This window comes from Camponotus vicinus, unplaced genomic scaffold (assembly GCF_025532165.1).
Source record: "Camponotus vicinus isolate PSW18456_S1 unplaced genomic scaffold, iyCamVici1.0 SCAF_9, whole genome shotgun sequence".
NCBI lineage: Eukaryota > Metazoa > Arthropoda > Insecta > Hymenoptera > Formicidae > Camponotus > Camponotus vicinus.
Genome location: NW_028141981.1, coordinates 4,140,047 through 4,166,896, shown reverse-complemented (window position 1 = coordinate 4,166,896; position 26,850 = coordinate 4,140,047). Strand labels below are relative to the sequence as shown.

Here is a 26,850-nt window from a genome sequence, read left to right as displayed (position 1 = left end):
AATTTCTTTACAAGTTATTATTAAAAATAAATTCAAACCTTATTAAACTCTTCAGTTAATAATCTTGCAATTTTACTTTCGGGTCGCGAATTAATGATTTTATTATTGTGTAATTTGAAGTCAAATTTCTTTTGTAGAGAAAATGCAATATTTGCAAACAAAAACTGAAGCCATCTATCCTCGTCTGAGATTCGAGACGGTGTAATGAATTCTCGATACCTAACACACGATTTTTCTTTCTGATAATATTTGCAAAACAAGATCTCGAGTCTCTCGACGGCATTTCAAGGAGCCACTTATTATTCCTCGTAATGCGAGCCTTTATTGACATTTCTTTATATGGTTTGCACACGGAAGACTTTATTGCTTCCCTTCGAAATAACGACATACCGATGACGTACATTAAAAAGAATGACATTCTATGCAAGATTTATTTTTTTTATTCATCTGTTCACCTAAATTTCGTTCTTTTGTGTGCACGTTTCCGATATTCTGTCAAACGTTGGAATGTATAAATTATATTTGATATTGACTATATTTGATTTTTATTTCATTTTTTTGTATACACATACACACACACGCGCGCCCTACAAATATCTTTACTTTCGTGAGATTGAGCTTTCAATTAAAGTTAATGGATAAACCGTTTCGCCCACGAAACATTTTCCATATACACAGCCGCGACCTTTAGCCCCGTTTTTCGAACATCCGATATCGGGAGAAATCGCGCAGGAAGCTGTCAAAGACTGCTTTTTCCCTCGTGAATAATACGACATACACGTTGCACCGCGCTTCCAAAACCCCCGACCGGATTCCACGAATTCACGGTTAACCGACAGACCAAAAAGAACGCGCGGATGCGGGAAACGATCTCTCTTGTCTCTAACTGTGCAGATACCGCAAGACGTAAACGCTGTTAAATGGCTCCCGTTCATGTTAAACACGCACCCGTGCTACACTTGCGACGATTCGCACTGCACGTTTTCGAGCAACATGTTTGTCGGAGATGGTAGTCTTAAGAGGTAACATGAATATCGCATCTCGCATATTGACCATCTTCTCATATACCGAGTAAGGTGTATTATTTACTGGAAATGGTGTTCGCATATATACATATAAGGGTAGTAGAAATTTTTCTGTTAGTACTACATTTTTCAAGCAAGAATCTGTGGAGGGTCTGGTATGGTGTTGTAGGAAACTCTGGCCCATTAGTAATGGCACCTGATTCCATTTATGCTTTTAACGATAATTGGTAATATACATAGTCCATGTGAAGTGTCCTGTTATCGTTGTAATTTATACAACACATACAAATTCATAATAAATATTCTAAATAATATTCTAAATCATAATGAACGTTTAAATATTCTATTACTTCATAATAAATATTCTAAATAATATTCTAAATCATAATAAATATTTAAATATTCTATAACGAGGATTATACAAAAACACTTAACGCGCATTACGCTATAAATATTTTATATACAAATTAGTTTCAATTAATATCTAATAAAAAATATTTTTTTCAAGAAAATTGCTAACTTTTTTAAAAAATTATGCCTATTTTATCATATTTTATTATCGTTTATTTTACATATATTTATAATTCTCTTAGTTGTGAAAAGTTTTATTAAATAAATATGAATATCAGTTTCTTATCAATATGTCAATATTATATAAAGATCTTTATATTCGGATAATCGCGCGTGTCATTTAATTATTTTAAACGTTATTAAAGGTGTATCGTGGATAATATCCGATTATCCAGTTTCGAGGTCCTCGATCCCCTACTTTGTCGTCTCGCCAGTAAATGTGCAAGAATGCGTACGAGCGGAATCATGTTACTTCCGCCAACTGTAGCATTCGCACGCAAGTTCACAAAACTTTCCGAGAGTAAGGCCTGTCTACGCTGGATCGTGACCTTGCGAGGCCGCACGGTAGAGTTTACTTTGATGCCGAGGCGTTCGCGCCAGGTTGTAAAGCTAAGGGGCTAAGTGCTGGAAATGGGCAAAAATTAGATTTGCTTGCTCCTTCTAAATGGCCGTAACCGACGCGACGGGTGGCCTCTCCAATGGCCTTACGATGCTTGAAGTTTGAGGCCGATCGGTGCGTAGCACGTGATTCCTTCCACGATTCGTGATTGTTTTTCTAATGTTTGACAAGGTATTTAACGATCCTTTATTTTGATTTAGAGATTCGAAATCGTATCAACGAGTTTCAAAACGAGTTGAATTTTCTGACAAATGATGCATTCCCTCGTCCTTATTTTGCACGCGAGAACATTGATTAATTACTTTATTTAATATAATATTTAATAATATTAAATAAAGTAAATTATATTATTATTATATTATAATATTTAATAAAATAATTATATTATAATATTAATATTATATTATTAAAATATTTAATAATAATATAATATTTAATTTATTAAAATAATAAATCAAATAATATCAAATAATATAAATAATATTAAAATGTTAAAGATCAATTTATATAACTCCTATGACATAACTTTGACATGATTTCCAAGAAATTGATGTTATGTAACGACTCTATTATCTAATGACAGTGCTTTTCAATAGCACTATCTGCATTATATAATCAAGAAAATTCCCAAAGAAAGAAAAAGCATTACTAGCGGAAATTTTCACTGAGGTGTGAATAAAGATTGAATGCGGAGCAATGAGTCGTGTCGAGGCGCAAAATCAAATCCGGATTAAGCCAGTGCCAGTTGTTTCTTTCTCGAAATGTGATTTTTCATGGTTGCATGATTAACGGATTTGTTTGGAGACTTTGAGAACGCGATATTTAACGCGATTCAATGTCGACGGGAATGCGGCGCAAAAGTAAAAGTAGAACAATAATTACTTGTAGTAGGATTTCGGAAATAATCGTCAAAGTCGCGGAACAAGATTCTATGGAAGTAAAAATCAATTATGATTCGTAACAATATTTCCGATAGTAATTGTCGAGGTCGTAGGACTCGAATATAAATATTCAAAATCATGTGTTTAAAAAAATCGTTGTGATTTTCCAATCCAACTTTTCTAATATTTGAGTTCGTGACTTTCGCCGAGCGTCTCTTCTCGTGTCGTGTTATCATTATCCGCATAAGACATAATTGATTTTGAATTGATTAAGAAGATGTTTCGACGAGGACGCGACACGCACGATATCATTGATTTTTTAACACAAGCCACTATGTTTCGTCTCTCTCTGCTTTCCTTTTCTCTCTTACTTGATATTTAAAATAGGTCACTATTTGATGATAATATATTGCTTCATATTCAGCATCGTATAATTAATATAGTAGATATATAATTTATATTGTAATTATAAATGCGTGTAGAATGAAAAAGTAAATTGAATTGAACTTGTCAATTAATTAAATTAAATTGGTAATGAAAATAACGTCGGAAATTACGCGTCAGAAATGCGCTTAAAACATTAATTATTATACGAATGAAAGTGTATCAAATGTCACTATGCGCTCTAATATTTACTCTTTGCAACCTATATATTTTTGGTCATAAATATATGAGGAGAAAGAGAAAGTATTTTATAGAGAGGGAAATTATTTATATTTAATAATTATATTTAATAAAATATTTATATATATATGATACAGGTTAGAAAGCGCGTAAATTTTAATTGTATGTAAATAGAAAGCTTGCATACACACATACATTTTTAATGGATGATTTTAATATCACACATAGTATTTAGAGTGAGTAAAAGTTTGAAGAATGTCAGGTATTTATTAATTATAGATAAGGAACACGCGCTCAAACATGTATGTATGCATCATATTTTATATGATATCGCGAATTCCGTTTTGATGAGAATAAACGGATGTCATGTCTGTGAATTATTTTTCCCATTGTCTGCACGTTTCCTATTGCATAGATTGCAATGAATGTATTCTCAATATCCTTTCAGCTTTAAAAGTTTTTGTCTCTCTTTCCTTCTAACAGGCGTTTATTATCGACTCGGATTAATTGACAATCAAGATGTATGATACTCCCGTCATAACAACTTTCTAATTTAAATATTCATTAGATCGTTATATATTCAATTTCTGTTATTTGTAAATTTATGCATTTAATGATTGAGAGAATTAAGAAAATTTAAATAATTATAATAATTGCACAAAACTTTAGAAATTGAAACACAGCAATTAAAATAAAAAATAAAAGATTATTGCTCTCCTAATTTGTACATTTTTTCATATTATCGATTATTTACATTACAAATAAAAATCCTGAAACTCATAATTTTTGCACGCACAAGATTTGGTGTCAAACTCGAATTTTTAGTTTCGCGAATGTGTTAACTCGATAACTGCAATTTTCAGTTGGTATTTAATCATCCGTGGCGATATTGTAATGTATGATGTTCGCACGGTATGCTCGGCATGGAATGAAAAGCACGCTCGAAATTTGATAGGTGCGGAATCCCACATCACAGATATATATACGAGAATATATTTACCATCGATTTCTCGATGCAGTTTTGAATGTAAATTAAGTGTTACGAGACATGCCTATCGCGAGATTGGATTTGCGTGTACCGCGGAATGGAATTGAAAAGAATTAAATTGTTTTATATTTTAGCCCTTTTTTAGGGGAATGCGGTTATATTTCTCCAAATTAAAATAAAAGGAGACAATAAAAACGCGAATTAATTGTTTATTGACATATTTTATTGCGCCAATTTTAAGAAAACAGAATTATCGGGATACACGTAGGATGCTAAATATTGCGTTCCGCGAGTGGAAATTAACGATAAATATGTTATCGAATGTTAAAATAATTCTCGCCGAAAACAATTCGATATGTTTTGTTTGCGAAAGTATTTTAGACTACGACACGGGAGATAAAACTTGCCGCGTGACACACACACAGACATACAAAATTTATTTCGAAACTTTAAAGGAATTTAATGAGAGAAGGAGAAAGAGAAAGAACATTAAAATTTACAACTCTTACGGACGTATCGCGCGTACACTTGGAGTTCCTCGCATTAATATCCCACTGAACAGGCAACCTACAAACAATCTACAAAGTGGGGGATTCTCCCAATATCCCGAATCTCGAAGGGTTCGTAAAATTTGCACGCGGTTATATGTCACATCCGCCTTTCTCCATTGCTGTTGCAATGTCGCGCGTTTTGATTTATTGATAATATTGTTTTAAATAAAATGGGGAGAGCGAGAAGAGAGAAAGAAGGAAAAGTGGAAAAGAGGAGGACGAAGACGTTCGCTCGACTTATGGAAAGCTCGAACGATCTTCAAAGTACTTTTCAAAGTGCGTGACGTTTACGATATTTGAAATTTTCCGACTGGCTTCATTCCGACTTCGATAAAGGCGACGACGATGATGACGATGATCCAGAAAAGTCTCGTTCTCGGATGGCTTTTCCGGTACGACGTCGTTGTACTTCCCTGGCGTCTTGTCGATCAATAGGAAGTACGTATATGTATCAGGTATACAGCTCCATTACACGTTCGCTTAATCACACAGACGGATCTAGTTTGGCACCCGATAGACTACTATTACTCGATAGTAGAAATAAATATTTGACGCCCTGCTTTTATACCCCGCCATTTTATCGTTTCAGTGGCGATCAAATTGAATCACGATCAACAATTTTCGCATTGACTTATATCTCCTGAGGAAATGTGTTTGATGTGTATATAAAGAACGGTGGAATTAAGTCTTTCTTTGATCGCATCCGATCTTCCGATTCTAGATTTTCATCTGGAAGCCAATCAGAAGCCAAATATATAATTGATGTTGAATGTTGTCCAAAAATCATGTTCAGCACATCTGGGAACTACCGCAAGAAATGTGGCGTGAATATGGGTCGCTGAATACGTGTTGCTATCATGCTTTGTCTTTGATCGCAACAAGTGATTTACGGTCATGTAAAAGACAGTATGCGATTTAAAATGATCTTTCTCCAAAATTTTTTCACAGCATAAATTTCTATCTCTTTTATAAATACTTATATTTTAATCGCGAATATTTAACAGAGTATTATTAAGGAATGCAACAAGTTTTTTTTCTACACTCAATATCGCTTGAACGATTCATATCTGTCAATTCCGCATAATTATTTTCAGACAAGCTAGCGAGATTTACCATGTGCGAAGCGACGTTCTCGAAGGCGAGGCAACGGGACGAGAGAATCGTGGCCGATTAATAATCGCGACGCGATTTTCGATAAGCGATCGCGCGAATTCAAACGCGGCCGTCGAGTATCCATTACTCGTCGTTAGCAGATCGGTATCGCGACGCGTGAATATGTTGCCTGTCCGAGGATTGACGGATGCTATATCGCGGGTATTCTATGAGAGACCAAGATACTACCGGATTCTCTCTGCGCTGATCGCGTGGGCGCGAGCGAATCAGATCGACTTGCAGGGAAGCGCCGAGATTATACCGTGCGTGCCATTTATCTGTGTAATCACTCTTACAAAGGCGAGTTTAATGTGGATCCGCGAGCTGTTGCGCGCGTGACCAATAAAATCACGTAATCGTGACAAAGAAACTTCTTAATTAGATATCTCGACGTAATTTACGCGCCGGAATCACTCGATTATTTCCATTTTCCCTCCTTTCAGCTTTTTCCCCGTCAATTATACGATCCAATTTATCGAATTAATCACATAATATGACATAAGTTAAAAAATGATAAATAAATAAATTAAATAAGTTAAAAAATAATAAAAAAATAATAAATAATAAAATAAATTAGAAATAGATACGTTGAATCACAGAGATAATTTAGCAATGTTGATAATTATTAAAGATGATGATTATCGAATTATTTATCGACAATTTGCCGTGCTGCGCTATCATTAAGAGGACGTCATGAATCTCTATCGGCTCTCTATCTTTATCTATCTAGACCAATTAATTCGTAGGATATTAGGTTAACTCGCTCTTGGGGCGAAGGCTTGTAAATTCGATACCATCCCTGGTAGAGTCGTTTACATGAGCGGACGTTGTAATATCGATATTAGCGTATCGTATGTGCTGCACGCGATCACATCGACGAACGTTCAACTAACGTCGGACGTAACAGATCGAGATCAATTAATTTCCTAAGTACAACGATTCAATTCCGATCTCTCACCTGTCCGGAACTTCAAAGCTCATATCCGCGAATGAAGATGAATGAAGATTGTATCGGCGGAGAGGTAAACTTTGCGCTGCGGTAAACAATTTGAGAACTGTATATCTACTGCGACGATTCTCGTTTGCCCATGTTTCTTAGGTAGAAGAGATATATTTGCTGTTAAATTAAATTGATTTTTAATTATAAAAGAGATTTCACAGAATTATTTTAAAATTTTTGTAAAGTATTTACACACATTTGGTGAATGGGTTGAATGAATGAATGAATGAATGAAAATTCTCTCGATGGGAAGGTTTCCATTTAAAAAACGTCATGCATTAGCTGATTCTGTATCAAAATAATTATCCAGAATCATTGAGCATTTCCTCGACATTGATAATAAAATCTAATGACTTACTTTCTTAGATGGTAATTCTACAAAATCTCGATACATTTATGAGATTCGACGGATATGTTTCGCGATTAAAGTGGAATGTAATATTTCAACTTTCTCAGGAGACATTTGTAATTTTTGTATTCTAGATACATTAAAAGATACGTGGATATGGATATATCCGGAATACACGGAGAATCTTAATTGCTTAATAAGATATACGCATCGTGCCTTATGTAGTACGACAAATGGAAATTATCCTGACTGACCTACAATCGCAATATATATAACAAGAAAGAGATAAATAAATAATGTAACACTGGACAAATACGAGTATTTCTAATCGACTTATTTAGAATTTAGTTAATTGCAAATAATTTATGGCTCAACTTCGCAAATGCTTAGCTATTTTTTTTCTCGATTTTATTCTTGTCATTATATCTTGCAAATTCTTAAGAGCATATTTGCCTATTAAAATGTCATATGTGAATATTTATCTTTTGTAATTAAGATTTATCTTGTATTTAAGCACACATTAATTAAATAAAATTCGAGAAATTTAAATCCTGAAAAATTAAATTTAATTGAATACTATATACATGGAAAAATATGTGTGTGTGTAATTTCAAGAGTGCCTCGATAATGATAGAACTTTCGAAATCGATCTTGTTGGTGTACCGTGAATTCCCGTTAATTGAGTCACGGTAATGATAACGCCTGCAGCGTTCGTTAATTTATCTATTGAAGGAGCATTACTTTTGAATAGCATAACGTTGTTAACAATAATTCAGGATGCATCCTTTGTTATGTCTGAAACCGACGCCCTCGATATTTATGCATCGCGAGGTACCCCATACCAAGGTTGTCCAAGTTCTAAAGAAAGACTTTCTCAGAAGAGATTTGCCTCGGCGACGACATACTAAGCTGTATGTATGTAGCTACTCGTCGCTTTGTTTAACAAAGTTGTCAGTTGAGACAAATCTTTTCGCATTTTCCCAGTGCTGAATTTTTTCAACATCTTGAATACATATGCCCCATTATTTATTTCTCCCAATCATGTACGATGTACGATGATCATTAAAGATCTCGAGTGGACGAAATTCGCAATTTGTAAGGTCTGCTTTAAACACGAAGTTGCGTGTAAAGCGGACCTGATAAATTATGAGCATACGTACGACTTCGTGTTTAAAGTAGATCGTACAAAATCATGGATTTGACCCACTTTGCTCTTCTAATCAAAAGTATACGAAATAATAAATTAAAGAAAAAATTATATTTTGAATTAAACGCATATATATAATAATAATAGCAAATCTCTCATTAATTTAGTGCGTTAATACGTTTATTTTAATTGCAAATTTTTGATGAATGATGCTTTCGCGATAAATTATGATGATTCTTCGAGTGTTTCCGGTCTTATTTTTGCAAGATAGAATTAATATTGCCGTTTAGGCAATAAAGGCAACAGACTTTAAAGGAAATGCTTGCGAGAAACTTCCACAATCGGACTATCCCAACTAGAAGGAGGGGAAGGTCTCTCTCCTTCGCACACACTCCATCCAAAATTGTATATCTTTCACGCTCCAAATATAAACTCATGTATCCTTCCCTCTGCGAGAATTTTATTTCTGGATGTTTCTACGACAATCTTACCTTTTGGTAAATAAGAATGGACTGGTCGTATTTCTTGAGTTTTCCTTCAACCAGTCAAAATTTTTCTTCATAACATTCTTGGTCATTCTTTATTGATACTTTATGCGAGCCGTAAAGAGGGGTTCTGAATAAACTCGCAGAAATGCTGCTTCAAAAGAAGCTTATGATCAGGAAAGCCTATGTCATATAAGTCTATATCATATGTTATTTCATATTTTGCTTCTTCGAGCAGCGTGATTTATTAATATTAAACTGTTAAGCTAATATTAAGATATGTATGTTCATTTCGGATCCCTTTCCCAATATGCAAATAAAAGATACAAATGCAATATAAAAAATTACAAAACTATATTTTTTTGGCAACATTAATTATTACAATTAAATTATTATATGATTGACGTTATAAACATTTTATAGCGTAATTAATATAAAAAAAAGTTTTAACCCTTTGCTTGAATAAAAAATAAAAACATATACGACACTTTAATATTTACTTATAGGAAGTACTTATAGGAAGCAAAGAAAATCATTTTATTTTTGTACTGTTTCGTCGATACCGTGAAACGAATGTGCAATCATTATTTTACTAACGGTAGTGGTATGAGATTACACAGGTATAAAATATCTCTTTGCCACTTTTAAGTAACGCGAGTGGTTCACATTCCACTAATATTCACAGAGAACGTAAAACTTGTACAACTTCACTTAGCGTTTTAAGGATTAAAAAAACGGACGATATGCTCAATTTAGACGTAATCGATGAGGCGCGGTCAAACATATTTTGAAAGTACATTAGAGGAGGTACGATCGGAGCTGGATCGTAAAAATAGGGGACGGACTGATCTCTCTCTCTTCCTCTCGCTCTTCCTCCCTGCATTCGCTATTAATAGGCGAAGTAGTGCGTCGATGTCGATAGCACGTCTTTAATCCACGCTCTTCTAGTTTATCGGAAATTTGCCGGCCGCGGTGCAGCCTCGAGTACGAGACTAATTCGATTTTCGCTACCGTCTTGAATAATAAATTCCATCGCTCCGTAGACCGATTGGTGCCTGATTTTTTTTTACGGTCGATATAAAACAGTTTGCGACAGCAGTTGCTAAACGGATTAATAAAAAAAAAAAAGAAGAACGGGCCTGTATCAAGATTTTTCACTAACATTTCCGTTCAGTGATTTAGAATATCTCCCCGAGAGACTGTTTATTTATCGTGGAGGCGTATCGTGAAAATTTATCGTGTTTGTCAATTTAAAATTTCCCGTTGTAAATTTTTACGGATAAAAGCAAAGTAGCTCGATTTATATGCGTCGTAATAATTTGTTAAAAGATTTTTTTCACAATTATTTAATACATTAATGCATTATTTAATACGACGCTTATAAATTTCACAATATTTAAATGATTTTCTTCATAATTGTTTAATACATTAATGCATTATTTAATACGATGCTTATGAATTTCACAATATTTTTTTACATTGTGACATTTAGATATTTGCCGCATATTTTCCATCATAAATTTCTCGTTCCTGGTTTCGATTGTTTCGCGTTTCGTTAACAAACTATCGTAACAGAAAAATGTAACATTTATTTGCTGATATTATCATAGATATATCCGGTTTGCCGTTAACACGCAATAGCACAACGGTGCCGTATTAAAAATAATAAGCACATCCTGGCGGGTCGCGCGGCTCACTGTCCGCGCTATCTCTACGATACATTTCGTTCGTTGCCGGATCTTACAAAGGTGCGTGTGGGTCAATGAATCCCGGTCAGTTAAAAATAACAAGAAAGACGGGTTGAAAGACACTAGTATCACACACGATGTAATAATTATCTCTCTTCACCTTTTCAAAAAGAATATCTTGCAAATTCAATGACATCTATCATATGGACATGTTTCTTAGACTAGTGATATCAATATATTGTTGAACTATTAAATATTAATATAATTTAGAAAAGAAATATAGGATTTGGGGAGAGAGTTAATTAAAGTTGAGCTATTGATATATTTTATTTTACTGGCAGTTTTTGTGTCAGCTGCAAATATACTGTAATTTTTAAATCGGGTATATAAGCAAAAGGAAAACTACTACAAATAATTAAAATAATTTTTCATTTTAAGGTTTGATGATTATTTTCTCAAAATATATTTCTTTATAGCTTTTAACTACGAACGAAATCATTACGAAATACATGTTATAAATACATCTCATTTTCTGTGAATTGAAAACTTAGTTTATTAAAAGTAGGATGCTAAATTCATCAAAGTCATTTATTAAATGCGTTCCGTGCTAGTGACGAAGTGTGCGGAAGCGACCTCGATATTTATCTACGTCATAATGGGAAAATACGCGAAAGCGTGAACATAAAATTGCCATACGCCATCGCCGTTTCATGTTGTACGACTTACAGACAATAATTTATGGAGCTCGTTTTCTTCGTTATAAACATGTCAAAGCAAATAATTTTCGACCGATGTGGCTTCCCTCTCTCGGACGCAGAAATAAGAAATTGGATTCGGAACAGCAAGACGGAGAGACTAGTTCCTGTTTCGATACCGGGCTAATATAAGTACGAGGGTCGAATGGGCGAGCTTGCGTATCGATATCCATTCTCTCTCTCGATATCGCTGAATGAACAAGTCCTCCCATTGTTCCGTGCGCATTAATTGAGCCGCCGCACCCACTCGAAATGTTGTATATGTAGCTGCTGGCCACTAGTAGGGAGGTTCTCTGTTACTTCCGCGCTAAAGCGACTGCACGTGGCTTACGATCAACATAAATGCGTCGCACGTGGTCTCGTGTTTTACGCTTGTTTTTACAGTTACTCTTTCATGCGGCGGCGATTAATGCAAACGACCATTCTGACGAAATTTCGCCGCGTCAGAGAGCGAGCGTATATTATTAACACAATAACATGCGAGTAAGCTCTCTCTATAATATATGTATATGTGTGTGTATAAATTATTTTCTCTCGTGAAATTTTTATGTATACACAGTTTTTATCTGTACACTATATTTTTCGGTTTTTATCGATCTCTGTCTCAAGAACAATGAACTTTGAAATGATTCTGTGACAGAAATCTTTGGCAGATATAAAGATATTTATATATATTCTAGATTTTTTATCGATGAAATTTATTTTAATAAATAAACATAATTTTCTATTCTACTTTGACGTTTGCACTTTTCTCGGTAAATTTCGATTCTTAGATTTTTTTTCATCAAAAGTATTAATTCGAAAATTGATAGCGAACGCGATGTATAAGTTTGTCGATACATTTTTCGGTTTTTATTGACCTCTGTCTCTAAAAACAATGAACTTTGAAATAATTCTGTGACAAATCTTTGGCAGATATAAAGATATCTATGTATATTCTAGATTTTTATCGATGAAATTTATTTTAATAAATAAACATAATTTTTTATTCCTTTGACGTTTGCACTTTTCTCGGTAAATTTCGATTCTTAAATTTTTTTTCATCAAAAGTATTAATTCGGAAATTGATGGCGAACGCGATGTATAAATTTGTCGGTACATTTTCGATTTTTATTGATCTCTGTCTCTAAGAACAATGAACTTTGAAATAATTCTATGACAGAAATCTTCGGCAGATATAAAGATATCTATATATGTTCTAGATTTTTATCGATGAAATTTATTTTAATAAATAAACATAATTTTCTATTCTACTTTGACGTTTGCACTTTTCTCGGTAAATTTCGATTCTTAGATTTTTTTTCATCAAAAGTATTAATTCGAAAATTGATAGCGAACGCGATGTATAAGTTTGTCGATACATTTTTCGGTTTTTATTGACCTCTGTCTCTAAAAACAATGAACTTTGAAATAATTCTGTGACAAATCTTTGGCAGATATAAAGATATCTATGTATATTCTAGATTTTTATCGATGAAATTTATTTTAATAAATAAACATAATTTTTTATTCCTTTGACGTTTGCACTTTTCTCGGTAAATTTCGATTCTTAAATTTTTTTTCATCAAAAGTATTAATTCGGAAATTGATGGCGAACGCGATGTATAAATTTGTCGGTACATTTTCGATTTTTATTGATCTCTGTCTCTAAGAACAATGAACTTTGAAATAATTCTATGACAGAAATCTTCGGCAGATATAAAGATATCTATATATATTCTAGATTTTTATCGATGAAATTTATTTTAATAAATAAACCTAATTTTTTATTCTACTTTGACGTTTCCACTTTTCTCGGTAAATTTCGATTCTTAGATTTTTTTTCATCAAAAGTATTAATTCGGAAATTGATAGCGAACGCGATGTATACATTTGTCGATACATTTTTCGGTTTTTATTGACCTCTGTCTCTAAGAACAATGAACTTTGAAATAATTCTGTGACAAATCTTTGGCAGATATAAAGATATCTATGTATATTCTAGATTTTTATCGATGAAATTTATTTTAATAAATAAACATAATTTTTTATTCCTTTGACGTTTGCACTTTTTTCGGTAAATTTCGATTCTTAAATTTTTTTTCATCAAAAGTATTAATTCGGAAATTGATAGCGAACGCGATGTATAAATATGTCGATACACTTGTCGATATGGATACGATGTCGATACAAAACGCGGATATTTCACTTCAGTATAGCGGGTCTTATCCATGGGTGTCGAGCTCGATATCCATCCCCGCGAACTTTCCCACTTGTATATATCACGCTGCACTCAGATGTTCAAATATTTAAGCAGTCAAATTTATGGGGAATCGCGTATCTAACGTAATTCGAGCCTCCTCTGTGTCAGAAACATCGACCGCACAAAAACACGTCCGGGGAGAAGTGCTTTTAGAAACGGTTACCTATACATATATCCTTTTTATTTTTTTTTTAACCGTCGTCGCGTCGAGCTGTCGCGTTTCTCGTCGGCGGCGTCGCTTTTAAATTCGCACCGTGCGATTACGTCATTCCCTAAAGAGTCAATGAGACGGATTCTCCTCTTTTTTGCCGGCTACAAACTCGACGACTCGAAAACTCCGAATTAATCACTGAATGAAATTGCCAATAGTCTCTTCCCCTCTTGTTGCGCGCTCCAATCGAGCATACTGTGAGATAACGCATCGTTACGGTAAACGAAGAAACTTGGAATCTGTCTGCGAGAAACCCCCCGAGAATTATTCTTAGAAATTTTAATTCAAGAGAGAATTCAAAAAAAGAGAATATTAAATTATCATAATTAATATATTATATATATTGTAATTTTTTTATATACACTCCTGTTTTATTTTCATTTGAAGCAAATGGAACTTCGAATCAGGTCATAATTAGCTAAATGTACACCGAGAAGGGTTGAAGGTTTACAAAGTCTTTCTTCACAAAGTTATATACGTCGGCACAATCATACCGCCTTTCCTCTCATCCTCCTGTCTTGCCGATACGCATTAGACTCGAAGTCGCGAAGCAACCTGAGAAAGAAAGGGAAAGAGAGAGAGAAAGAGAGGGAGTGGAAGAGAGAAAAAGAGAGAACAACTTCCGCGACACGGTGGACCGGTTCTTCTCCGCGTGCACGCTCTTGGAAGCGAATTGAACACTCGTCCTTTTGCAGTCCTGCGCTGCAGGAAGACACGACTCTGTCTATGCACATATCACGGAGAGATTTGCGGGAGTTTAATTCGAAGGAATGTCACGTCGCTGAATTCAGAAATTTCATTTGGAGCTGAGTTATCCCGATGTATTTAATAAATTTTTTCATATATATATCCATCTACCCTGCATGTAAATGTCTATTCTCGTCTATTTACTTATCCTGATGAATGTGTTTTTATTTTTATTTACTTTATTTATTTTTACGATTATTGATGCTTACAAGCATCTTTTTCTCTTTACATTTGCGTTATATTGCGTACCGATAACGTAATTATGTCATATTCTTCTTTAATAAACTCAATTTTATTATTTCAATTATTTAGTACATTTTTTTCCTGCATCTCCATTTTCTTTCTCTCTAAAAAGGCGAGTCGTACATGTACGTTACGCGCACTCGGAAATTTTTATTCATCTATTTTTCATCTCTTTTCTCTCCTTCTTTCTTATAAAAAATAGCTAGAGCACGCTTTATAACGAACATTATATTGTATCAAATGTATGTACAGTGCATAAAACCACAACCTTTTTAGCGTGAACCTTCACTAGGCTTCATTGTCAATATCAACTCGAAACACAAGTCCAACATGATCTATATAACAGTATATACATTGTCGATTGTAAAGCAGTGAAATAAAAGATGTTAAAATTTACATTTCAATACATAAATTTTGTTTTACAATAACATTTTAAATAACTTTTATTTACAAGTTATTAATTCATCCATCGATATCATAAACATACGTAAAAGAATATTTTGATGGCATCGATATGAAACAAATAAAATTTATGCAACAAAAACTTTATTATATTGAAACATTAATAATGTATTGATTAATGCTGTATTGAATTTCATGGGTAATGCTACATTTGTGTTTATTTTTTTATATTAATTGAAGCTTTGATTAGACTCTAGCTATAAATTATTCCTGCCTTAATATATTTTCAACCAAATCATGCTATATAATGTATCACACAATTCGTGTTGCACACGTGTCAGATTTATGCACATTGTCGCGCACTTAATCTATTTACGTGATGTCGTACGACGAAGTTATGTAATTCTCCATCCGATTCTATCGGGAATCGTCAAAGGAAGGAGCGAGAGAAAGGTTCCTCCTCTCGCTCGACCGGTGTCTCTCGCGATGATGCAGGAGCTAAGCCGATCGTGCGTCAAGTGTAGCGTCGCGTGACCGACGGAAATAGAAGGGCTGAATTATACGACCGGATCGCAATTGAAAATTAATTGGGCCTCGCTTTCCTGACCTTTTCGACGGCTGTGTCGCGACGCGGCGCCGCCAACGATGCGACGAAACGACGCGAGGACATTTTATATACATTTAATAGCAAATAATAAAATTAGAAAATACACGTGCGATGCAACGTCCCGTCATGCATGAAGTTTCAGTATTTTTTATTTGCAAAAAAATTTAAAGAGAGATATGTATAATTTAATGTGCTTGTGAAATGCAACGTGAAAATAATTGTACAGAATATTTCAAACAGATTCCTGCAACGAGTTATTATTGAGAATATAATATGCGTATTAAATAATGTGTCTCTCTCTTTTTGACTTTTCAAATAAGCAGAAAAAGATTGGTTTTTATATAACATGAGATTTGCATATATGTTCTTTAATTTTATTTGTCACATTGGAAAAGAATTAGTGGACCTTTTACATTGACCTGCAAAATCTTTCCCAGTCTATTCCAAAAAAGAATCAAAGAAATCTTGAATTCTAGATTAAACATAGTCGGTTGCTTAAAGTAAATCGAGTGAATTTAGCACAGAGTAAATAAATGCGAGGCCTTCAATTAAATCGAGTGGATTAATCGTGGAATAGGGAATGACGCCACGATGCACTTCAATTCAGGATAACTATCTCTCTCTCTCTCTCTCTCTCTCTCTCTCTCTCTTTCTCTTATTTTGTGCAATTTTTTTGCTTCACTATAGTAATTGCGTGTGTGTCGTTAAAGGAAATGGCTGGAAAACCGAGTAGTGTACAAAAAGTTAACATCTCTTGCAAATAATAATTCTAAAACTTTTCCAACAATACATTGATATCTCATTAGATTTAAGCTACGTCGATGCAACCATAAGAAAAGCGTTACGCCAATTACATCTTGTGTAAAGAAACATCTTTTCTCATTAGCATCGCATCCGCGGTCGCTTGTCGATCGGCAAATAATAACGATGTTACGCGTATGGTCGAGAGGTGAGAAAAAAAATATGAAAAAAGTTTGCGGCTCTCGAAACGGAAATCCGCACGTTCCATGATATCCGGTCGCTCGATGTCAAGAGCTCGCGGTTTTGTGCCACATGCCGTTAAATGTTACATGATATTTCAATTTCATGTGCGCCGCGAAAATCTGTTGCTTATTCACGAAATGTACCGTAAAACGCATAACAAATTTATATAAGAGACACTTTTTAAACTATTTTCAACTTTTTCTTTCTTGATTTGAAAAGCCGCTACAGCAAAGTTAATTTACCTATTTGATAAAAATATAATTTAAAATAAATAATTGAATCATAATAGAGATATACTTTACACTGTAAAAGGACCCAGTTAATTGTTAATGTCACATAAATTTTTAATCTTGCAATTTTTAATTAAATTTATAACAAGCTTAATGTTTACAAAGTAGCATATATTTATTTGTTGAATACTTGTAAAAATTTAAATAATAGTGAAATGGAATTAACGATCGTGGTGGTAATTTTTACGGTACGTTACGTACTTTAAGGCACAATTCTGGTGTGCATTACACAGCATTACACGGCATGTTACGTCATGTTTCAAGAGCGCGATCGAATTATGCATCATCTTGTCGTTTACCCTATGCATGTTTATCCATTCCGGCGCCCGTCATCGCGAGAGGAAGATCGGTTTCTATTCATTTTATCGATCTAACAGCAGCCTCCGCCGGTCGTGCGACCTTTTATTTCTTCTCGTAAAGCACGGAAACGGGGCCACCGCACCGCACCGCGCCTACGACAAATTATTTCCCGGCGAAACGCGACGACATTTTCAATCTTCCGCGATCCGTCGTATGACGGAATAAAGTTTGCATGTTGTCACGAAATGCAAATCCGCTCTTTCCATAAGAGATTTTATTATATCATAGAAAAAAGAAGATTCCCGCGACGTATCCGATACAGTTTAGGATTACGCTGGAAAAATCGATATCGACTTATACTTTTGAATTAAAATTTGTCGAATCATAAAACAGAAAATGAACTTTCTTCAATAAAATTATTAGTTTGCGAAAGACATTATCTAATAAAATCCTATGATTTGTCGATTTTTAATTGTAATATTGTACACCCCTTTCGTTTCTCTTTAAATATTAAAAATAATAAATTTTTTATTTTATGGTATATTATTAAGATAAATACAATTTGTATAGATTTATTTTATATACGACTTAAATTAACTCGTTATTTATGTAACATGTCTGCTCTAAAAGCTGTTGCATCATATAAGAAGGTAAAATGTTTATATTTTCTTTCTTTCATGGAAATTCCTGAGAGGATGTCTTTTTATTATTTAGTCTACCTGGAGGAAAGCTCTTCCTTGTAATGAAATATTCAGTCAAACTGTAAGAGAAACTGAATTGATCTATCGGGATTTAAAAACTCTCCTCTTCTGCTTAAAATCTTTCAAAAATTAAACGTTAAAGAAGATAGTATTCCTCGCGTTTGTAAATACTTAATTTGATTAAATAGATGTTATTATGTTTCACTGATGCAACACATACTTCCACGAAATTATTTACTAAAATTAAGCTGCGTGCGCATAACGCGCATCGATTGTTCTCACGGAGGGAAGCGTTGGGGTCGAGACGCCAGGCAGCTGAAGTATTTCCGGTCAGACACGACCGACACAACCTTGGATATAATAAGCGATTTCTGAAAACTGCGAAGCGTTCCTTTGCTTAATAAAAATATCAGGTTCTTCTATTACAATTTATGTGCTGTTGATTCCATTGCAATAACAATCTTTATGTGCTGTTGGTTCTTTTATAATAATATTTGTTTGTTCACCATATATAAAAAACATAAAAATGTTATTACAAAAATATATAGTGCATCCAAGAGCTACAGACATAATAAATTGATGATATGATAGTACTGGCGCACATAAATATACATTTAATAATATTTTCTACATTCCACATAACACATATATAACTAATATATTGAAGATAAAATATCAGCGTTAGAAATAGCATTGGAGACAAAGTCGCTCAATCTTCCGTCTGATTTCTCACTTAATTTATTCACCTGGATTAACTTTTAAATATATACATGTGATTTAAAATTACATCAATGCAGTTTCTATTATATTATTTTTAAAATTTATTTTTTCTTCTATGCACAAACTTTCTCGCACCTAGATATATCTATTCGTTTCTTCATGATTTTATGTTTTGAATAGCATAACATTTTTCTTGCTATATGATTTTTAAAATTTATTTTTTCTTCTATGCACAAACTTTTTCTCGCACCTAGATATATCTATTCGTTTCTTCATGATTTTATGTTTTGAATAGCATGACATTTTTCTTGCTATATGATTTTTAAAATTTATTTTTTCTTCTATGTGCACAAACTTTTTTTTGCGCCTAGATATATCTATTCGTTTCTTCATGATTTTATGTTTTGAATAGCATAACATTTTTCTTGCTATATGATTTTTTAAATTTATTTTTTCTTCTATGTGCACAAACTTTTTCTTGTACCTAGATATATCTATTCGTTTCTTCATGATTTCATCTTTTGGATAGTATAACATATATAGTGTTCATCTTAAGGACGATTGGTTTGTGTTTGAATTGAAATGAACGATGGACAATTCTGGTTAACCTGAGATCGGTCAAATAATAAACGATATATTTCCGGCTAGATGAGATGCGATCCTGACCTCGAATTGCGGTTTTTGATGGTGCGTCATCGCGGCATCGCGCACGACTACAGACGATTTTATCGCGCGAAGCCGGGATTCTAGAAACGGCCAGAAAGCATTATCGATCGATCGCTCGCCCGCTGAGTATAACGACGAACGGGAGACCGTAACGAGCCGTCAGTGGCGGTCGCGGTAGATTTTTTCCCTTGCAGTCGACGACGATGACTCAGAGTGCTCGCCGCTCTCTCGTATTGTCCCGAGGGACGATAACACCGTATTACACCGCCGAGGACATTAGGAGAAAAAGAAATCACGGGAAGGATCTACCTGTATTTTCCATCTGTGTATTTTCTAGATGTAAAAATAAAGAATACATGGGGGAATCTTTGTAACTTTTTTCAGATAAAATATCTTTGTACCAGCGGATATATGATTTTATTATATCTAATATGTTTTCCAAGATATGAGGTGAATTAATTTAATTTTTTTATGATAGTGTACATGTGCCTATAATTTTCTTTTATAATTTTCCTTTTAAATTCGAAAGATTTTATAGCTCCTTATAAATTACAATGCTATTATCGATGTATTATTTAAATAATTAGAATCGTTTTATTAATTTTATCGTCATCGTACTATCTCTATTTTCCCATAAATGTAGGTTGAGCATATATATCATTCTCTTTCAAAATGCGTGAAATAATAATTGCTCGGTTCATTAAACGATAACCGATTGTATTCCGTATAAACATCTCTGTGCGTTATTATTATTCATTGAATGAATTTATAGGTTTTTTTTTATTGAATCTATTATAACGGACTGCGTATCTCCCCTTTATTATACTCATCTACGAGGGATTCGACACGTGAAATTTTTCTGAGCGAAATATTGATTCCAGCGGTTGACATGAACAAACAAAAATGTAGGTCATTTCGGGGAAAAATAATGACATAACAGCTGTCTGTTATTTCTTCATTGACGCTTGGTATATTGCTAAAAACTTACGATTAGATTGTCATAATATCGCCCGGCAATTTTCGCCAAAATAAGCAAAATTCAATATGATGTATATATATATCGTAATGGTCGCAAATATTTAAACAAGCAGTAATAGCAATTCATCAACTCTATAAATGAAATTAATCATGATAAACATAATAACAACAAATCTTTTTCTTTTTTATATGTTATATTAATTCTGTCTCTTTTTTTATCTTCGCGAGTTTTAAAAAAAATAAAAGTTTGTAACATATAATCTATATAGATGATCATTAAAAATGTGTTAATATAAATAAATATGTTAAATATGTTAATATTAATATTATACGTTTCTATCCCCTAGCAATGTATGATCGGAAATTTATTGATCGTAAATTGCAATTGTGTAATCAAAATTCAGAATTATTTTGTATTAATTAAAGGAATACGACTAATGCTAGTTATCCCTAATAATTGCTTCGTGTTTCAATGTAAAACAAGCTTTTAGTATCTAAATTTATGAAGTAAATAGAGAAGACGGCTTAATCGCGAGTGCTCAAGCAGAGATAGAGGCGGTAAACCCGATCTCATCGGAGCGACCGCGTAGCTTTTACAGTAATTACAGGAGCGCGATGAGGATCTCTCGTTGGCAATGTTTACTTTCTTGCGGAATAATGTATAAGAAGTTGACGTTAATGTCTTACGAAGTAATAAAGGTGTATTAACATGTCGTGTATATGCTGCGATGCATGGAGCAACATAACTTTCCGCCTGAAATTGAGCAAGGAAATGTATCTTCACGGTCAACGTACGCTTTCCAATATTTCGAAAGTGGCACATGCTAGAAAATCTATTTTTTGCGTAGGTTTGCACCGAATATCATTGTAATATCGTGTTAAATTAATTTTTAAAAAGTTATATAATTACAAGAGAAACTCTGTCAACATAAAGTAATATATATATATAAAGAGATATTTTTGTAATACTTTAAAAAGCTTAGATAAATAAAAAATAAAAATTTTTATAATTTATTTTTTAAATTTTACATATTCAATCACATTACTGCGGTTTTATTAGTTACGTTTAGTCATGATTTAAATAACATAAGTGACTAATAATGTTTCATATTCGTATTTTTACTACTAATCTAATCGTTTTACTAATCTTCAAAGTTGAGCGACATTCAAACCAGGAACTTGACTCTTGAGAGATAAAAGTTGGAAGGAAAGAATGCCCGATAATTTTACAATATGGTTTGCATCTCGTACATACTTCTATAATCGACCAATTGTTAGGCAACTTTCAAACAATTTCAACTATTTTAAAATATCAGAGATATGTTTTGTAAAAATAGATTCGTCGAGTACGTCGAAATCTACAACTCGACTCCACCTTTCGCAGATTTTTGAGACTTTCATTTACATTAATTTCGAAATAAAAAGCGACATAGCGGCCATTTATATGGCTGCATTTACCCCAATTAACGATAATTATCTTACCGCGATGTGTGAGCGCCGGCGAATAAAAATACGAATTTGCGATCTGCACGTATCATCCGAGCGTGAAATAGAATTTTGACAAAGGTCAGGGTTCACTGACGGCTCCTAACTCATTGTCCATCGATAAAACAAATCGACGCCCATGAACGACGGTGTTCATGGTAGCGTGTACAACGGCAGTGATTACGGATATGTCAAAGGCGCAACGTGCGCTTTGATTGAAGGCTTTGTGTAGGACTTATATATACGCACACACATTTGCATACATGGACCGTCGTATACACTTTTATCAGTTTTAATCGACTTAGAGTTGATTTTCTCGTAAGAAAAGCGTTAAACTAATGACAAAGTTTATAATTCAAAAATGTAACAAAATTATTACGTATATATTTTTTTATCGATTATGAAATTATATAAATATAATATTAAATATAGCCTCACGAGAGAAATAATAATAAGCAAATATTTTTTCCAACAAAATAAGAGTTCTTTTCATAATAAATATGTGTTCATTCATTGCTGCGATTGCATTGAAATACTTATTTCTATTTATTTCTATTTAGAAATAATTATATTTTTTTCCGTTAAATTTTCACAATTTATTCAAATTTTATCGTGTTAACGTTACGCTTCGACAATCGCCGGTAATGGAAGAATTTCTCTGTACGAGATAGAATCATATAATTGCGCACCTCATACGGCATATGACATTTAACCAGATTATTCCTATGCACTGTACATCGTGAAATGATTAATCGAGAAATCTCGTTGATGATATTACCAGCTTAATTATAGTATTACGCAACACGAAATTACACAATAGCTTTGGCTTAAGTTTGAACTACTCATCATTTCAATTGTGATATCGCGTTCCATCATGTGCATTCTGAATATCGCTCTGTATCACTTACAACATGAATGAACATAGATATTTGTAATACGATACTTGTAACAACGAAACATTGCTCAATCTTATGGTTTTGCAAATATATTAGCGAGAGGATGGTTTTCTTATAAGATAAAAAATTTGTTGGATCAATAATATATACAAGTGTCAATTTAGGGAAAGTGACATAATGGAAGATTTTTTCTGAACTTGTACCGAATATTGTGGCATGTATAGACACCACCTGTTACCTCGGAAGCGAAACCGGCGCGCGTTTCAATTAGGGGAATGAACCTTCTCCTTTTATTGCTGTTCTTGCGCGCGACGCGGAACGGGAGAGTATTCGCGAATAAATGTTCTCTCTATCATATCTCTCTCATTTCACAAGGTACGACAAAGGGCTCCAACGCCGGAGATGGCTTATAAACGCCCTTTCGTAATAGGCGGCGCTTCCTTTTCTACGATTATTACTCGAGAAGAAAAAGAAATCACTGCAAAATACAAGAGATTATAAATTAAAACGCTGTAAAAATATTCGTACATTTCAACCTCCCATTTGTTGCCTGTATATTAGTATCTATTAATTTCATCCTTAATTTGGTTGAAAGCAACATTGAAATATTAAAAAAATATTTTTTGATGAAAATCAGATTCTCTCTCATAAATTAAAAATAAATCAATCTTGTTATGAAAAAGGTTAATGCGATCTTTTCGAGGATAATTGAAATTTTCGGAAAAAATAGGAAATATAAGAGATTGAAATCATTAATATATATACAGGTTGTATCTGAAATGAAGCACTAAACTTTAGGAGCGTATTCTAGAGGTCAAAATAAGACTTTTTTTCTTATGAACATGGTTTGGACCTTGGTTTTGACGTTACCTATCACCCTCTCTTGAGAGATAAATAAATTTGCATTGCGGGTGTTTGGTCAATTTTACACATTTTCGAATTATAGCTCGGAGGGGGGTTCATTTGCGGACCTAACCCATGTTCATAGGAAAAAAAAGTCCGAGGGGTAAACCGCTGAGGGCATTGCGGTGTACAAATTTGAGGCATTACTGGGCATTGCTTGGGCATTACTTGGGCATTATTAGGTTTTATTGAAGTATTAATGCGTATTATGGACGTTATTAAAGTATTATTAAGTCTTTTTTCCAAATAATAATTTTAAATTTATTAAAATTTAAATTATTAAATTTTAAAAATTTAGCAGTAATGCCCAGGAATTGGGCATTAGTAGGCATTAGTGTACATAATTTTGATCAGCGGTTTACCCCTCGAAAAAGTCTTATTTTGACCTTTAGAATACGCTCCTAAAGTTTAGTGCATCATTTCAGATACACCCTGTATAAGATATTATGGAAAACTGACAGTAATGTAATAATTGCAAATGTGCAAAATTTCATGATTTTACGTATAATAATCGCAAATGTGCAAAATTTCATGATTTTACGTATCACATGATTGTCAAACTTTTTCTAAAAATATTCGGAGTAATTTTGAAAATAAGTTACTAATTTTAAAAAAGCTAATTCCTAATAAATATTCGTGACAGTCTATAAATTCAGGTGAAGTCGTGATCCCTCTGCTTGCATTCCCCACGGAAATCCTGCATTGCTGCAGCTGCATATACACGGGGGTGAATATATTATTTTATATAATGGCACACAGACACATGATAAACACTCATCGAAACAATAAATTCTAACAGAAGATATTTTCAAAAACAAGGAAGAATTATTAAAAGGCAATATGTAAATTAAATTTATATCAATTTAGTTTTTCTGAGATATTATGTTAAGTATTTTAAACAATTTATATAATTAGAATGTGAAGTTGGCACCTCATATTTTCGTTATTTCTTCATCTTGCTCTCTTATTTTGAAACTTTTTTTAGAACTTATAGAGAATTCCGATAATTTCTGAGTTTCAGAAATTAAGTTCTTAATATTCGGAGAAAAAGCCAAAACCTCTTGAATAATATCAAAATTCTAAAAATGAGGTGCAAACTTCAGAGGTAAATCGATTTGGGATGTCTGTATAGCAAATACTTCCGCCAAAAATGCACCCTGCGAGAACTTCCGGCCAACTGGTTGGTCGCCCCTTGAAATCGATCAACCTAAACGTTTGATCGTGATGTGAAAACTATTTACGTGTCTGCCACGGAGTCAAGTGAAACATGAAATATTAGGTATAAGATAATCAAAAAGCCTTATTTTTTTAATAAATTCATGACAGATCTTATCACGAAATGATAATTCGTTTATTGATTTTTGAGGATAATTAAGATTTAATTTTCTAAGACATTATAAATGTTGTATTTTTTATTGTAAGGATTTTATTATATTATGAAATAGGAGCAATTAATTCTATTAAAAATAGTTTGATATTCTGTAGATCTTTCTGTAGAATATTTATTCTTCTTCTCTGTATCATTCAAAAAAATATGGCATTTATATACTTTAAAACGTGCGCTAGATATCGACATAAAAAATACATGCTGTGCATCAAATTGTTGTATGATTATGAATCTCGATTAATTGCGGATTATTTTCTGTTGCTCATCATTGCGTGTAATAAAACGGGATATACAAGATACCCTAGATAATCCTTTTCTGTTTTCCTCCAATCGCGGATTTTTTGTTTTTTAATTAAAAAATTTATTGGAGTATCTTATAATTATAAAAAGATTTAAATATTATTGATAACACTTTTATAATAATTTACACATTACATGTATAAATCATTATCCTTGAAAATCGATGAACGAATTATCATTATTAGAATAAATTTCCGGTTGTTGTTATGATAAGAAGAGCTTAGAAAAAATACATCTTATATAGGTAGATTTCATTTTTCTTATTCTTGCTAAACTTTAAGAAAATCTAGAAGTAATAAGCAAAAATAAAAGAGAAAAATTTTTTTTCACAATTTTAATTTAGAAATCATTTTTTAGTTTAAAATTGATATTATTAACAATATATGCAAATGCTTGGTACCTCGATTTTGATCAACGAAGGGATTATTTTTAGGCGGAAATTTCATCGGAGGTCGCGTATCAGGTATCGATCGTCGAGAATTATAGCTCACTGAAGTCGCAACGAAGTAGCCAAATCTAAAGCGAGCTTGAATCCTGGACAATCTCCAACGCGTTTCTATTCGCTATACACGCGAAAGAAGCGATGTTACCCGAAATATTAAAGTAGGCCAGAAGGCACGGAATTATTATTCGAATTGCGCGATGTTCATTCACCACTATCGTTATTTCATTTCTTGAAAAGTATTGGAAAAACTCGATAATCTATCACAAGTAATTCAATGATATCGTCAACTAATAAGTTTAATGTTACTTTAATACATCTATAATACATACACTTTAATATATCCAATTGTATTATATTTAAATATTGTTAAATAAACATTAAATATTAAATAAATATTAATATATATTTAAATATAATATTAAAATTGTATATATTAAGTAAACATTATTCCTGAAAATAAAGAAATTATTATTGTGAAGTATGTGATAAAACGATATAAGGTATCGATATGAGGTATTTGCGGCGCTCGTAGACGTGCTTTTTTTAAGCACACGATTATGCATCGTTACTGAGGCACGTTGTGACTGAAACGTTGTTATGTTCGATAAACGTGAGGTAAAATTATCGGACCGTCACTTCGACACGTTCGCTGCCAGGTGTGCCATAAATGATACGCGCGCCTTACTTTAACGCGGGCCACATGCATCATCTACAATGAACTAGAAACA

At 33.2% G+C, this 26,850-nt stretch overlaps 2 protein-coding genes across 6 annotated transcripts in view; one reads left to right on the top strand and one right to left on the bottom strand.

Annotated features, from left to right (window-relative positions):
• The window catches only part of LOC145977491 (uncharacterized), a 55,627-nt gene that overhangs the window by 5,608 nt on the left and 23,169 nt on the right, over nt 1–26,850 (bottom strand). Inside the window, exon 3 of one of the 3 annotated variants that reach the window (XR_014440512.1) lies at nt 14,590–14,623. The exons of 1 other annotated variant lie outside the window; for it this stretch is intronic. Coding sequence is in view for 1 of the 2 variants with exons in the window: in XM_083109553.1 (XP_082965679.1) it covers nt 20,021–20,061 (41 nt within the window). In the remaining variant the exon portion in view is untranslated. Of the gene's footprint in view, nt 1–14,589; nt 14,624–19,215; nt 20,062–26,850 lie in introns of those variants that run through there. One more of the 3 variants, XM_083109553.1, reaches the window with a different exon arrangement.
• The window catches only part of LOC145977489 (uncharacterized), a 48,723-nt gene that overhangs the window by 4,242 nt on the left and 17,631 nt on the right, over nt 1–26,850 (top strand). The gene's annotated exons all lie outside the window — the stretch shown is intronic.